This window comes from Peromyscus californicus, unplaced genomic scaffold, assembly GCF_007827085.1.
Source record: "Peromyscus californicus insignis strain IS unplaced genomic scaffold, ASM782708v3 Scaffold_9__1_contigs__length_137607984, whole genome shotgun sequence".
Taxonomy (NCBI): domain Eukaryota; kingdom Metazoa; phylum Chordata; class Mammalia; order Rodentia; family Cricetidae; genus Peromyscus; species Peromyscus californicus.
The window spans coordinates 30681458-30698275 of NW_026294617.1; the positions used below are offsets into that span (position 1 = coordinate 30681458).

The window sequence follows — 16818 nt, forward strand, 5'->3', positions numbered from 1 at the left end:
ACAGTGTTAAGTGTACACAGCCATACATATGCAGACAAAACACTCATACGCATAATTTTTTTAAATCAATTTAGTTTTTTTAAAAAAAGGTTAGAAAGGGAACTTTTATAAAAATCTTTGCTGATATAAGTAGCATTGTGTTAAATATACAAAGGCCAAAAAATATTGAACAGTTCATCTAAATTTCTAAAAAGATAGACGACAACTTTTTATTTGTGGAAGAAAAACTAAGATGTAGAGGAGGTCCTAATTCTGTGTGACGCTAAATCATTTGTGTGATCCTCTGGTGCCTCAGCCTTCACCTGGAAAGGCTGGACCTTAGTTTCTACCCATAGAACGGTCTGATGGAAACAAATGGTATGACTGGAGGTGACTCAGTGTGTAGGTGAGGTGCCAGGACAAACCCAGGAGCTGGCACACGCCAGGCAAGCACTCTGCCACTCTGTTGAAAGGGCTTCACGTACAGAAATCCCTAAGAACGGCCAACTAAAACACTGCATTTGTTAAGGAGCCGGTCATAGCTACAAAGGAAATGGGAACGTGCGGAGAGCCGCCAACCCTTAGTGCAATGGGACAAACCAGAGCAGCATTTCTTCATGTAGTGATTCAGAAAACACCCACTGCTTAACTGAAACGACACCCTGTACGGGGCCTTAGAGTGCTGTGAGAAATATCACCAGAGACCGAAACCACCACATAAATTTCACTTCTATATTTCAGAAAACCTACTTGAATACACTTTGAAACAAGAGTACAACAAAATAGAATATACTTCAAATGTTGAATATACAAACTATTATAGTTCAAATCTGAACACTGGTACTTTCCCTCTTAAACGTCAACTAAAAAAGAAAGAGGAGGAGGAGGAGGAGGAAAGAAGGAAGAGGATGAGAAAGGAAACGAAGAGCAGGGAGGAGCACTACCTGACGAGTTCATGCGGAGCCTGAAGTTCAGAATGACAGAGCTGATACTGAGGTGTCTGCAAGACGCCAGGGCTGAACTGAACGACGCGGTATGTTACAGTAAAGGGCCAGAGCCAACAGTCAATTTCCTCACAATTAAGAAACCAACAGACTTAAACTACCATATAAAATGTTACATGTAAATTCTATAACAATACTGTGCTAGGTACAAGATTTTTAAAATTTTTTTCCTTTAATAAAAAAGCTTTACACAAACAAGCCATTAGCTTATTTCAAGAAAGAAAACTGAAAATTAGTCTAAGGCCTTTGTTTTAAAACAGCTTAAGCTATATGATATATTTATATATTCAAAAACAAAAAATAAAACAAGAAAACGCACTAGATCTTTTTGCTATCCTCTTCTGGAGCTTTTGGATCCACTCAGTTCATATTTTAGAATACCTATATTAGCAGAGTCTTCACATAGCACCAGTTAAGTGAGCACTGTGCAAACACAGTAAGAATTGCTGGTATGCATATAAAATGCATCAAAAATTGCTCTATGTAACAATGAGATCACCCATCCCAACCCCGCCCCACTGAAAACTATGTAACCTCTTACAGGTGTTAGTGTTCCAACTCTTAGTGTGACTTGATAGTGTAGTGGGCTGCTTGGTCCCTTTCAGTCTTTTCTAATGGAGGGTTCAGTTGTTCCTATTTTAAGAGGCAGTTTTCTGTCAGCATCTCAACGTGTAGTTCACTTCCCACTGAAACATGGGATAGGGAAATATTTCCAGTAAGTCGCATTGCTTTCGTCTACGAAACAAGTGTTCACAGTCCTCCTCCGCTTCTCTCAATGACTCCCTTCCGACACCAACAGTTCATTTGTCACAGGCCACCAGTCCTTCGGTTTTCATAGTCACAGGAAGGGCAATGGCAGAGGGCGCGCTGACGACCACGACGTGGGTTACTGTCTTATTCCCATCGGCGCCCTTTTCTTCCACCAGCTGCAAAGTTTTCACGTCATGCTCCTGCTTTTTGGCCACTGCTTCCGATTTAACCTCTGGCCCTTTTATGACCGCACTAATAACTCGAGGAGGAGTCTGGCCGGAAGCCTGCTGAGCAGGCACAGATAGTCTCATTACAGGAGTACCATGGGCTATGGAGACGGGGGTAAGTGCTCTCACGGCCAAAGGGGTTCCAACAATGTTAATGCTGCCCGATCCAGTCAGATTTGACTTGGTCTGCAGTTGACACTGTGCGAGCTGTGTGGCGGGGATGGTGATAATTTTGGCAGGCTGCATGGTGATCTTGTCACCACTTTCAGCAGAGGCCGGCATCACGGTCGGGATTGTCTGAATGACTACTTTTGGAGAGGTGGCTGTAGTCGGGCTGGTGCTGGTTATTAACGGTGTGCCGGCATTGACGGACTGAACTGCCACAGTTGAAATCTTCTGACCCAGTGATGCCATCACCACGGGAACCTGCATCGCCACACGGACTGTCCTGGTGGATAAAACCAAACAAGTTGGTTATGTTCAGTACTAAATGAAAAATGAAATCCAAAGGCTTAAAACCAGTGCTTCCAACTTTGACAGTTGTAGTAAAGTTGAGGAAAAAAATCTTCCCGCTCCCTACTGGGTATTGGACCTGGCTTCTCCCGCATGCTAATCAAGTGTCCTACTACTGAGCTACAGCCCCAGCTTTTTGAGGCAAGGTCCCGCTAACTCACTGCTAGCTTAGAACTCACTCTATAGCACAGGCAGGCCTTGAACTTGTGATTCTGCCTCAGCCTCACAGTACTTAGGAGTATAGATGTGTTCCACTATGTATAGCTAAAAGTGTATTTTAAAAATCCAGAATTTTTTTTTTAATTTTATGTGCATTGGTGTTTTGTCTACATTCATGTCTGTGGGAGGGTGCGGGATCCCCCTGGAACTGGAATTACAGACAGTTGTGAGGTGCCATGTAGGTGATGGGAATTGAACCCAGGTCCTGGAAGAGCAACCAGTACTCTTCCCACTGACCATCTCTCCAGCCCTACGGTGCATGTTTTCCAGTGTTCATCCAGCCTTGGCTACTAGAGATTAAACAAGCACGGTCCCTCTGTCCCAAGGAGCATCCAAACACAAAACACTGTGTCAGAGTTCTCCGCCTCCCTCACCTGGGAGCCGCTGCCGCCGCCGCCACAGACGCTGTGGTGGGAGGAGACCTGGAGGAGGCGTCGTGAGCCGGGGAGGTGATATTCACAACTCGAGCCACCCCCTTCTCGGCTCTGGAGCAGTTGATAGAGGAGTTTTTCCCCCCGCCGCCGCCGCTGCCGCCGCCGCCGCGCACAGAAGTTGCCGCTTTCAGGAGACTCTCGGCAGACAGTGACACTCGTTCTAAGGACTTCTCATCAGCGGCTGCGGCCAGGTCTTCGGCGCAGGGTTCGCTTTTGTCGTCATCGATGACTACTATGTTTTTGGGCATATCCTTGAACTGATAGACCAGCCTCTGTCCTTCAACCTTGGCAAGAATCCCCCTTTGGTAGTAGTATCTGTGGGAGGAAAAACAGTCAATCGTACTGTCGCCATCACGGTAAAGCCAACACGGACAGACATTTACTTCTGGAGATGAGCACTTCTAAGATTACAGAGCTGTGAGGAAACCAAGTTGCTATGTCGTTCCACAGGCCCCGATGGTTAATGCTGACTGTCAATCTGACCAGGTGTAGAGTACTTAAGAACTAACTCGCAGTGTCTCTGGATTCGCTTAGTTAAAGCGGGTCATGGAACAGTGGGGCATGGATGACCCACTGAAAAGGAGAAGTAGGCTAAGTGCCCCCATCCATCTGTGTCTGGCTGCGGAGGCCACGCCAGTCCACCCACGGTCAATGTCCCGCTCTTCCCGGAGCTGCTTTGGTCACATCAATGACACGTGGCCGATGCAGCTCTGTAACCGTGATGTGGACAAAGACCTGTGGCACCGAGGACTGAAGGAGAGACTCGCTACTAAGAGGAAAGGGCTTCATCTCCAGCACCGCACCACACTACCTCTGTTTACACAGAGCAGGCTAGCTTCCAACTCCAGACTGATCCTCCTTCCTCCACCTCCCAAGTGATGAGATCGCAGTCTGTCTCTCTTTGGAAAAGCTTAGCCTAAACACAGGACACTATTGATACTACAAGGAACTGTTATAAAAACAATCCGACTTTATATGGAATAATCACCTCAGCCATGTTTAGTAGAGATGCAATCTGTGGAATATGTGAACACTGTCACAAAAAAAAAAACCATGATGTGGAGTGGCTCCTGCCTCAAGGTAGGAGAACTGATGCAAGTTCAAAGTTAGCCTGATTACATAAGCCCCAGGCCAGCCTGGGCTACACGGCAAGGCCTGTCTCAAATAAATAAACGCAATAATGTGTACACTGGGATTTAATGGATTTCTCATACTGCCCAACACAACAAAAATTTTTCATTATCAAGATAAAGTCATTTACAACATTTGCAGGAACTAAAAGGAAATTAACTTTGGAAAATGCATTTCATTTAGGATTTCTTATAGGATCTCATTGTAGTCCAGGCTGGCTTCAAACTTACTATGTAAAGGAAAATGACTTTGAACGTCTTACCCTCCTGTCTTCAATTACCAAACAGTAGAGACTGCAAGGCATATGCCACTACATCCAGTCTGGGTTGGATGTTTTAAAAGACCTACAATGTAACAATTTCTATTCCAGAACCGTCCTAAATGCAGAATCCATTTTCAATAAATATGGGTTTTCCAATACTGAAATTCTGCATGTAGACCAAACCTCTCTTTCCCCCATCTATTTCCAAATCTAAGAAATTCTTCTAGATTGTTCACCAAAATTAGAAGTTACATTAAGGGATTTTTTTTTAAAGCTTTCCTTTAAAGGACTTTAACAACTAACAGACAATCTAAACAGACATGTAAGTTCCATTTAAAAACCAGCCCGTGTTCATTCTCACCTCAAAGCTCGTCCCATAGTTTCATAGTTCATATCTGGTTTGTTCTTATGCTTTCCCCAAAGCTTCGAGACAGCCTTTGAGTCCACAAGTTTGAATATGCCCTTTTCTCTCTGAGTCCATTTAATGTACCTGGGACAAGTATTTTTATCTTGAAGTAGATCTAAAAGAAACTCCCACAGATAGGTTGTGTTTCCTTTAAAAACAAAGCAAAAACAATGACAAGCATTAATTTAAAATCCATTAATATGATTAATTGCAAATAAAATATCCTTATTTACAATAAAAATCCTAAATATACTTATTTGCTGTTTCTTTTTGAGACAAGGTCTCATTATGCAGCCCAGTCAAACCTGAAACTTGCTATGTAAACCAAACTGACCTCGAACCAAGACCTCTGCTTCCCCAATGCTGGGATTAAAGGCCTGCACTATGCCCAGACTGTGTCTGTTCTTAAAAATGTATGCTCTTCCACAAGGAAGCTGATAGAGGCCCTAGATTCTATACTGTCATGTGTCTTGTTCCAAGGCTTCAGGCTCAGGCGAGGCAACAGCATAATGCTTAGTATAATACAATGCTTGCCTGAACTGAACAGAATCTAATTTCCTACTTAACTTATACAGGTTTGAACTCTGAATATAATCATCTGTACTCGTTCTGTATTCTATCCAAGCCCCTTCAAACTCACCGGAAACACTAGCCAGCTTTGCTGTTACTAGTGCTGGGTGAGGCAGGGTCTCGAGCCCAGGCTGGCCTTGGACTACTGACCTCCCCTCCCCGGGGCTGGGACAGCAAGCATGTGCCACAACGACGGGCACACCAATCAGGATCTCTTTGGAAGAAATGCTTTTCTTTAACTGTAGGGTACTCGGTACAGGCTGCCCCAATCTTCGAAGAACTCTTATGATCTCTGAACTGCTAGTAAACATAGACTGGACTACCATATAATTTACTGTATTTTAACCACTTTTTTTAGTATTTCATATTTCTACACAGTGTACCCAGTACTGTGAATATAATAGATTAAATCACTTCAGTATATATAAACAGGTCTGTTAGACATGCTTATGCTCCAGTCCTAGGATACGTGTTCCTAAACAGAAACAGGACTAGGAGCATGGACCACTGAACTAGGCACATATTTGTCATGGATCACACTGTCAGCAACATCAAAACTGAGGGAATACTAAAATATCTCTGCAAAACAAAATGTCTACACTTGAGGCTGGAGAGATGGCTCAGTGATTACAAGCTCATTCTGTTTCCAGAGGACCAAAGTTGGGATCCTAGCACCCTTATCAGACAGCTCAGAACTACCTACAAACTCCAGCTCTGAGACTCGGATGCCTCTGGCCTCCACGGGCACCCGCACTGACATGCACATACCTACAGACATTACACATGAATAGAAAATAGAAATAGCATCGTGCTGTGGATGATTGATTGATAAATAAAGTGCTGATTGGCCAGTAGCCAGGCAGGAAGGATAGGCGGGACAAGCAGAGAGGAGAATTCTGGGAAGTGGAAGGCTGAGGCAGAGAGACACTGCCAGCCACCATGATGAGAAGCAGATGTTAAGATACCAGTAAGCCACGAGCCACGTGGCAACTTATAGAATAATAGAAATGGGTTAATTTAAGATATAAGAACAGCTAGCCAGAAGCCTGCCACGGCCATACAGTTTAGAAGTAACATAAGTCTCTGTGTGTTTACTCAGGGAGCGCTAGTGGGAGAGATTTGTCCTGACTGCTGGCAGGCTGGGACACAGGAAAACTTCAGCTACAGCATCTACACGTATCTATCAACCCAAGTAGAGAAGATCGGATCTCTGCCTTGAGGAACTGACAATTTGGGGACGGTAGTAGAAGACAAGATAGACAACGATGCATTGTCAGCCAGAAACAGTGTAAGACAGATCACAAGGCAATGGTAACTAGAGGTCTCAAAGAATCACAGGAAACAGTGATTAACATTTCAGGAATGGTAAGTCGTGGAAGACAGTTAAAATACGCATAAAAGGGGGATCTAGCAAGTACAATAAATAACTTAATCCCAAAAGGAAGAAAAGGATTTTTTGTTGTTGTTGTTCTTCGAGACAGGGTTTCTCGGAGTACCTTTGCGCCTTTCCTCACTCTAAGATTTTCTTATTTATCCGTTTCCCTTGGAAAGGGGGAGAGAACCAGCACTTTGCAATCTGTTTTCCTCTTTCTTCCTGCAGAACCTCTAGAAGCAGGGATCCTTAGACGATGAAAGAAGATGGAGAAGGCAACATTACACTTGTTCCTCCTATCCAGTCCAAGATGCCTCTCCTAACGATCCCTCACTATATCCTGGAATGCAGACCTTCAGGAGAGGCTTCCAAACCAAACCTAACCCACTGCGGCCCCATCTTCAACTCAAACACTGGCACTTCATTTCCACTCAGAACTCCCTTCAAAGTCAACAAACTCATTAATCGCTCACAGCTGATCACAGTATGCATCCCTTGGCCAAAAAAGGCCAGCCTCCTCAGCACCACCTCATCATCTCTGAAGCAGCACTGCATCCCCATCAGTACCTGGCAGCTCTTGGCCATGCACATCACTCAACCACATAAAACATGCAGCTGGGCCACTCTTTTACAAGCAGGGGGTTATTAGATACTATGACTGGACCAGGAAAAGTGAGCAGAGATTTAACAAGAATTTAAATTATTCTGTTTGTTGAATTAAGTAGACTCATCAACATCTGTAAGGTTATCTTTACTTTGTCCAAGTTCCCATTCCCAACTTAGTAATTTGAAGGAAAGCAGAATTCAGACATGGAAGCTTTCAGAGGACTATGGCTATGACAGACACTTTATCCTGAGTTTGCAGCTTTAACTGTAACTTCAACCATATCATAACATCTGCTTCAAGCTTAGACTACATTTAAGTGAAAGTGACGAGGAGGTGAGGATGTGGCTCAGAAACAGAGTGCCTGCTTAGTGTGTGCAAGGCCTTCAGTTACAGCACCACTACAAAGCAAACAAACCAGAAATACTTACCTATTTACAGTTTGACTTTCCACTTACTAGTTACAGATTTACTATGACAGTGTAACTTTAATGTTTGCAATATTGCAATTTGGGGGAAGGTCTAATGGTAACCCAAACTGACCTCAAGCTCTCTAGGTAGCCAAGGATGACCCTGAATCTTTGATCCTCTTGTTGGGATTACAGGTGTGCACCACTGTGCTACTTCATGCTGGAGAACGTGTCTACTAGGTGTCTACTAGGCAAGTCTTCCTAACGGCTGCGATACATCACTTAGCTTCTCAGTATACATTGAAAAACAAAAACCTAACCCATTGGAAATGCAGATGACTAGGGGCAGACAAGGAAGTGAACGTCAGAAACCTGTCCCAAACTAAGAAAAGATCAATGAAACTGGAGTTTGTTCTTTCTTCCTCTTGGATATAACTAATACCAAATTTCCCTGTGGACTTATTAGGCACAGTTTTCACTAGATTACATAGTAAACCTATTAAAAAGAGGACAAATTTAAACATATTAATAAAAAATTTAAGACTATCAATCTAAACACATTTACTTATCAACCAGAGATAACTTTTGTTTATGGGATCATCAAACACACCAAAGAAGAAAGCAGAGGGTCTGAAGAGATGGTTGAATGGTTAAGAACTCTGACTGCTTTTGGAGAAGACCTGTGTTCAGTTCCCAGCACCCATAACTGCTTGTAACTCCAACTCCAGGAGATCTTAAAAAAAAAAAAAAAGAGTTGGGTGTGGTGATGCACACCTTTACATGCAGCACTTAGGAGGCAAAGCCAGGTGATCTCTGAGTTCCAGGACAGCCAGAGCTACAACAAAGAAACCCTGTCTTGTAACAAAGAAAAGAAGTATGTATCAGAAGGCCAAAGGTAGCTTAAATGTCAGAGCTTGTTGCCAAGACTGATGACCTAAGCTCAGTCACTAGGAGCACACAGTACAGAGCTGCTGGCTCTCACAGATTGTCACCCGACTGTCACAGCCACCCAAATCAACGAACAAGTATACGGCCTCCTCTATTCAAGTGGCTCAACATGACAATGGTCCCTAACAACACTGTGGTTTGCGCTGTCCTGTGGACTCGACCACTCTCCATCTCTCTGAGACATAGCTCTTTTGATAAGTTCTCCATAATGCTGACCCACACCTGATTAAGAAATGCTGAGAGATGGGACTCCCATCTGTACATCTACTAAAAACAATCCTTCTTACAACTGCAAAAAATGTCACCAAAAACAGTCTTATTCCCCAAATGACCCTCCACAAATTACCTTTTCCTTCTCTGGCTTTCTTCTTGATTCCTAACTCAGGAGACCCATTGGAAACTGGTGACTGCTGGGTCTTTGGTTTGCGGCCAACTGGAAAATAAGACAATGAAACCATAAACTGAAGACAGAAATAATTCCCAGACTCTCTAAAAACACAGTCCTCACTAAACTAGACACTAATGTGCAGATTAACACAGTCACTGCCAAGGAGAGGTGGCACACACTCATGAAAAGCTGAGAAGGAAGACTCTGAACAGCCTGGGTCATAGAGGACTTTAAAGGCCAGTCTACTCAGTGTAGCTCAGTGGTAGAGCACTTGCCCAGCAAGCATGAAGCCCTGGGTCCAATCCCTAGCACACTCCTCTCACTCAAGAAGACTTGTGTATGAACGTTACTTGTAAATGGAGCATTAAACACTCCTGCAATTTTAAGTAAAACAGTGAGTAGAAACTTGACTGTACAACGTCAGTAACTTCTCTAACTTCTATCATATGGTCAGAGACAGCCTCAATCGGCTACCTTTCTGGACTGCTGTCCTAGAGCTCACTGTGTAGACCAGGCTGTCCTAGAACTCACTATGTAGACCAGGCTGTCCTAGAGCTCACTGTGTAGACCAGGCTGTCCTAGAGCTCACTGTGTAGACCAGGCTGGCTTTGAGCTCAGAGACACTACTGCCTCTGCCTCCGAGGCCTGGGACCAAAGGGGTGCACCACCACACCCAGCTGTTAGAAAGTTATTCAGGATGGCTGGTTGGTTGGTTGGTTGATCTGTAGTACATTTATTTATACTCTTTAAGAGCTTCATACATGCATAGAAAGTATACTTTGATCATACTCTCCCTCGCCTCATGCAGTTAGAAACAATTTCACCTACTCACTGCAGAGGAGCTGATCATGGGAAGCCCTCGAGCTCAAACAAACAGAACATTAACACCATTTATATCGTGAGCCAGACAGTTCACCAAAAATTTAAGCTGAAGTGTTAAAATTTCCCCTTGTCAACTTGTAGATACACTGTAAATGTTGAAAAACAGCAAACAACACACTCTTCCAAGTGATTATGTCTAATGAATGCATGTATCATTCACGTTTGTCCTTATTTCTGCCAGACAACAAAGACAGATAAGCAAGGGCTTGACTTCAACACACTGAGGGCACATGTGAAATGAGTTCCACTGGGTCCTCGGGAAAAGTACGGTTAGGGTGCTCGCAAGGTGGCTCGGCCAGTCCACGGAGCCCCCAACAACCTGAGCCCAGTCCCCAGAATTCACATGAAGGTGAAAGGGGGACCGAAGCAGCTTCCTCTAAGCTCTGTATGTGCACCCCGGCACCCACACATCACACACAATAAAATACCTTAAAAAACCTACCAAGACTGTGTGTTCAAATGCACATAGTAACAAAAACACACAGATAATGGCATTCCGACTGTCGCGGGGACAGCAATAAACACAGAATTGTGTGTATGTTTAATGTCCGATTAGTATATCTTGACTGCACAAGGTAATGGGTTTCGTTATCACATTCTCATACATACAGTATACTACTGAGCCACACTACTCTTTCTGGCCTCCTTCCAGGCCAGGTCCTTTTCCCTGCCCCAAATTGTCCCCTTCTACTTCCATGATCCAGCCTGGCCTAAAACTGATTATCCTCCTGCCTGAGATTACAAGTATATGTCACCTCACACTGTTTTATCACATTTTGTTTTCTTCAGTCTTGGTTCCCTAAGAGAAGACAATGTTTGTTTCCCTAAGTCTAGTTTATTTTGCTTGCTCCACTCATTTTTCTGCAAACATGATTCCCCTCTTTTTCATGGCTAAATATTCTGGTGTGTGTGTACAAATCTCATGTGCATATACATGTATACACACATATACACACACTGTGGTAGTTTGAATGCTATTGGCCCCCATAAGCTCAGAGGGAATGGCACTATTAGGAGGTGTGGCTTTGTTGGAAGAAGTGTGTCACCATGGGGGCAAGCTTTCAAGGTTTCCTGTGCTCAAGATACCACCCAGTGTTGAGATGACTTCCCGCTGTCTTCTGATCAAGATGTGGCCGGCACCACATCTGCCTGCATGCCGCCCCGCTGATAATGGACTAAGTGGAAGCTGCCACCTCAGTGAAATGTTTTCCTTTAGAAGAGTTGCTGTGGTCAGTGTCTCTTCCCTGTTGTGGGACGGAATTCTTTGTTTAACTCTGTGAAGATGCGCTGCTTGTGTTCATGCTGTATTTGTTTAACCACGTAAAGACCTTGCCTGCCTAAGGCACCTGACTGGTATAATAAAAAGCTGAATGGCCAATAACTAGACAGAGGAGGGGTAGGCAGAGCTGTTGGGCAAAGAGAAAAGGGGAATGAAGTTGGGTTGGTAGGGAGGCAGGGAGGATCTGGAAGTCATTACGGGAGGGAGAAAAATCAAAATATATTATATGAAAAAAATTTTAAATAAAAAGAAAAAATTACCCACCGGCATGTCACATCATGGCTGGCTTGGTTTACACTGTCCACAAAAGGAAGAAAACATACTATGTGTGTTACTTGATAGTTCTGGTGTGTTTGTGTGTCTATAATCATCTCAATACTGGGGAGGCCAAGGCAGGAGAATGATAAATTCAAAGATAGCCTGAACTATATATAAATAAGACCTAACCCAAAAAATAATTCAAAAATCTAAAAAGCAAGTTTGAATGTAACAAGCAAGTTCCTCTAAAGAGTTTACACCAGGAAGAGAGACAACTGAGGGACTTTGGTTCTTTTGGGAACCCAGCACCTGCACCTTTAGAGCTTAAATGCAAACATCTTTTTGACTGAGGGTGTGTGTGGCAAGCAGTACAGGGAATGGAACATGCCAGGCAAGTGCCCTATCATCATGATATATCAGCAATTCGGGGAATTATTTTTATTTTAAATAAATACTAGACTTATTTGCCCACTGGCCTTCAATACTAGATCCTCCTGCTTCAGTCAGTATCACCAGGCCTGACTATAAACATCTTTGAACAATATCAATATTAAAGCCCAATCTTTTTAATTTTTTTTCAAGGCAGGGTTGCTCTGTGAAGCAGTCCTGGCTGTCCTGGAACTCAGAGACCTGGGTTTAAAGGCATGGCCCCCGCTGCTTGGCTTTAAAGCCCAATCTTTTTTCCCTTGCGTCATTTCTTTATTAAGAAACGTTTTATTCATTTTACATACCAACTACAGACCCCCTCATCCCTAAAGCACAATCTTTACATCTCAATTTGCTGTATTGCTGAGTCTAGTTAAGATAACATCAATCCGCCAGGCAGTAATACTCAGTACCAATCCCAGTACTCAGGATGCAGAGGCAGGCAGAGCTCTGTGAGTTCTAGGACAACCAGGGCTACACAGAGAAACCCTGTCTGGAAAAACAAACCAAACCAAAACAACAAACCAAAATAAAAGATAAGATGGGAAAGACTTCCCCGATTTGATCAGTATCCCCGACCTTTTTTCTTTCTCATTGGCTCGTGGCTGTCTGGTGAAGTGGGAATAGGCGAGGCGTCCATTGGTTCAGACTCTTCCGTTGACACCTCCACTACAGTCTCCGTAATGACATCTGGCCGCATCGCCGCGTGGATGAACTCTGCAGTTGATAGACAAGGAGGGACAAACACTTCCACTATTAAAAAAAGTTGAAAAATTACAATTTCCCACCCCTGCTATAGTTTCCTATGTGGACAGGTCAATATTTACAAGAGACGAGGTTTACAGAATTATCCAAAGCAAGATAAGAACTTGTGCCTGAAGAAGTCAAGTTACTGAATATCCAAAACTATCTAAAATAAAGGACAATCGTTTTGACAGTTAGGAAATCAACCTCTTTTTCATACTTTGAGGTCCTTTTTAAGAAGGTTTTATTTTTACTTTGTGTGTACGGAGGTTTTGCCAACATGTTTCTACACTTGTGTGCCTACTGCCTCCAGAAGCCAGAAGAGGGCATCAGCTCCTCTAGAATTGGAGCTACCATGTGGTGTGGAAACCAAACCCAGGTCCTCTGCAAGAGCACAGTGTTCTTAACTCCTGAGCCATCTCTCCACAACTCCCTTGAAACTTCTAGGTTAATTATAGAAACATCTTACATGATTTTGACAGAGAAAATTAAAAAATAATGGTCCTTTAATAATTATTTTCATTGCACATATCTATCATTCATTAACTGGGAAATACAAGGACATGATACAAAATTTAAAAATTTATAAGTTCAGTACAAAGTACAAAGTTTTTTTCATTTTAAAATATGAGAAAGGGACTAACTGTTCATTTTAAGACAATAAATATCATTTTAAGTCACTAAAATAGTACATACAGATTGCTATCAATACATACATACAACAGATTATATACAATAATGTTACTTCAACTTCCCTCACACATGCTTGAGTAACCAGGATAACACATTTCTATTTGAAATTAGTAGATCCAGATACTGTATCCTAACATGGACCAATATGCTACCCAATAACGCCACCGCTTACTTCTCATGTCCTTGAATGCATTGGATCCTAATGAAATTAAAAAGATGGTTGCAGGAAAAATGAAAAATGGCTCAGTGTTTAAGAGCACTGATACCCTTTCAGGACCGGAATACAATTCCCAGCAACCACATGGCAGCTCACAACCATCTGTAACTCCAGTCCCAGAGGATCTGACCCCCTCTTCTGGTTAGGTAGTGACTGCCTGTTGACGAATGAGTCAAGGATTGAAAGGCTACAGGAAGCAAATGATCCAACTTGTCCTGCTCTTAAGGACTACAACTAATGATCCAACTTGTCCTGCTCTTAAGGACTACAACTATCTACAATTTACTCAGAATCAAGAAAATAAACATGACAACATACACAGCTGCTTAATAAAAATTTGTGGGCATTTTCTGCATTACTTATTAGGACATTAAGCACAGCATTTAATATTTTAGAGCCTTCGCTGGGCATGGTGGCGTATGCCTTTAATCCCAACACCCAGGAGGCAGAGTCAGGTGTATCTCTGTGAGTTCGATCAAGATAGGCACCTAAGCTACACAGAGAAACCCTGTCTCGAAAAACCAAAAAAAAAAAAAAAAAAGATTCTAGAGCCTTCCCCATCAATTACTGATCTCAGTCTTCATTCTAATGGAAACAATGTATCATTTAGTATAAACTGGACAGCTCACATACCAGGACTTCTGGAATCCCTCAAGCAGGTAGGAGATTCCATATGAAGCAGGGCTTCAGCAGCTTCAATTGTCTTGTCTGTACAGTGTGCATTACTGCCATGAACAGATGCTTCCACTGTGGAAAACAGAACAAACAACTTAATATCATTACTGAATATCACAATTCTACACAAGCCAAGGAGTACTCATTACTACTTACTAAGTAATAAAGAATACTAAAGCTAACGTCTACGCTGTGTAAAGTGAGTGTTGATTTTAAAAGCAACCAATAAGCCAGGTAATAGTGTCACATTCTCATAACCCCAGTACTTGGAAGGTTCGGGCAGAGAATGGGGTTTGAGGCTACCCTGGGCTATATATAGGCAGACCCTATCTCAAAACCAAAAACCCAATGAAGCTAATTAGAAATTACTGAGAAGTTCCTGGATCTTAACCAAAAGAAAACAAAGAAAGAACCTTGAAATATGAAATCTGCATCCATTTTAGACCACAATCACCTGGGAGAATCGTCCACAGGGGCTGGGGAACAGAGAAAGAACCACCACCCTGTGGGTCAATTATGTCTCTAAGCTGGGGTAATATGATTGCCAACAGAAATCAGTTAGAAGCACTTCTGTTCTAAGCAGCCTAATGAATTGCTTCAATTTTTATATAGTCTCCTGTGAGTGGACAATCGCCAGGCAAGCTATTAATTTTACTGTCACAACACTTCCTAACTTTTTTCACAGTAACATTGTGCTTTTCAGAATGTCAGTGGGCTTCGCTGGGTTTTCCCTAAGAAATGTACAGGTGGGGGTGGATGGATAGAGACAGATGATCTTACCCGGAAGCCGGTCCCATTCAACTGCTCTTCCTATCTCTCTTACATGTCTTTCATGCTCTCTATCAAATGACTGGTGAAACAATGAGGTACTCAGACAGAGGTTTGCACTTGCAGGTCTAACAGCAGGGTTCTTAGACTCTGCCACTAAGGCAATACACTTACTCTCCGATGCCAAAGTTTCCGCTTTGACAGAGCAGGGCAATTTCCACAAATAGCTGTGGAAACCACATACAGTGCCTGGCATGAAATGGGAATTCAGTATGATGACCTCTTATTCCTGTAAAAGGGTAAGCTTTGCATTCACAACTGGTTTTGTTTCATTTTCAAATGTTGAGGATCAAACCCAGCACCTCTCACATTGCTAGACAAGTGTTCCACCTCTAAGCAGTATATCTAGCCCCAGATTTTCCATATAACACGTGCATTTCTTTTATGTATCAAGTTAAAAACAATCCCATGATCTTACAGGAGAATTGTCAAGAATTCATTATCTTAGTCGTACATTTATTTCACACTCTGACTTATTTATATACTGAATAATTATGTGATTAGAGGTTCTAAAACATAAATAATAAATTTTAATCTGTTTTTCTGAAGATGTTCTCCTAAGGAGCTGCTGTGACTGTTCCTAGTTTCATAAAGCCATGCCAAATTCACAAGTCCAGACGTGAATCTTCTAAAGCCTGTCTCAAGAAACTTGAATCGTAAAAAGAAAATTTTTCAGAGCCTCCAAATTCACCAAATGCTAAAACCTCGGCCTTTCAAAAGGAAGTCATTTGGGGAGCACTTGTTTTAGAACTTCAGGCCTCTTTTAGCACCTGTTCCACACCGTCCACACTCTCAAGCTAGGTACTCGGGCCTCTCCAGCTGCTCTTTCCATTTATGGAAATGTGCTCCAAGCTAAAGGACTGGGAGAGGCAGCCAAACCTCTAAGTAAATCTATCTTTAGGTGACCCTGCTTACTCTTATCTGCAGCTTCCGCGAGGCAAACGGTTCCCTCAGCTACTAGTTCAGCTTTAAAACTTAGTATAGAGGACACGGCCAATCTTGAGGATGTTCTTCACAGGGCCTCCTCTAAGACTCACAGACACTAACAACCCTCAGGAAGCGAATTCTCAGGTTTAAACATCCACCCGGGAGCCATTCTCTTTAAAGCAGGATTGGTGTTGTAATTTAGCTGTCGTCTTAGGAGCTATTAATAAACTATCCTGGGTAAGCTAATTCCTTATGTAATATTATGAAGATATACTCTAAAAACTGTGTGCTACTACAATTATAGCTTCAAGTATTTAATAATCAGAGGGCAATAAAACTACAGATTTTAAAATATTTAAGTTATAAATAACAACTACAAAAATACTTGCCTAACTGTTATATATTGTGTGCCCTAAATTCTTAGATAGCTTGGGGTGCATTTTCAAAATCATTAAATTCATGTTAAGTTCATGTTACTACAAACTAATCTTGATTCTGTTCTGCTCTGGTTTGTTTCTTGAGATGGGAGTGTCATGTAGCTTAGGCTGGCCTGGAACTCTAGACATGGCAGAAATCTTGAACCCCCATCCTCCTGCTTTGCTCCCTAAGTGCTGAGATTACAAGGGTGTAGCACCACACCCAATTCCAATTAGGTTTTTAAAGTGTATTTTC

At 42.5% G+C, this 16818-nt stretch overlaps 1 protein-coding gene across 5 annotated transcripts in view; it reads right to left on the reverse strand.

Annotated features, from left to right (window-relative positions):
* Nucleotides 1-697: 697 nt before the first annotated feature.
* The window catches only part of Elf2 (E74 like ETS transcription factor 2), a 90690-nt gene continuing 74569 nt past the window's right edge, over nucleotides 698-16818 (reverse strand). For all 5 annotated transcript variants that reach the window (XM_052730212.1, XM_052730210.1, XM_052730213.1 and 2 more), the window contains 6 exons: nucleotides 14350-14463; nucleotides 12642-12779; nucleotides 9176-9262; nucleotides 4881-5073; nucleotides 3067-3441; nucleotides 698-2408 (listed from right to left, as the gene is read on the reverse strand). In XM_052730212.1, the coding sequence (XP_052586172.1) occupies nucleotides 1784-2408; nucleotides 3067-3441; nucleotides 4881-5073; nucleotides 9176-9262; nucleotides 12642-12779; nucleotides 14350-14389 (1458 nt within the window). In that variant the 5' untranslated portion in view covers nucleotides 14390-14463 and the 3' untranslated portion in view covers nucleotides 698-1783. The remainder of the gene's footprint in view (nucleotides 2409-3066; nucleotides 3442-4880; nucleotides 5074-9175; nucleotides 9263-12641; nucleotides 12780-14349; nucleotides 14464-16818) is intronic.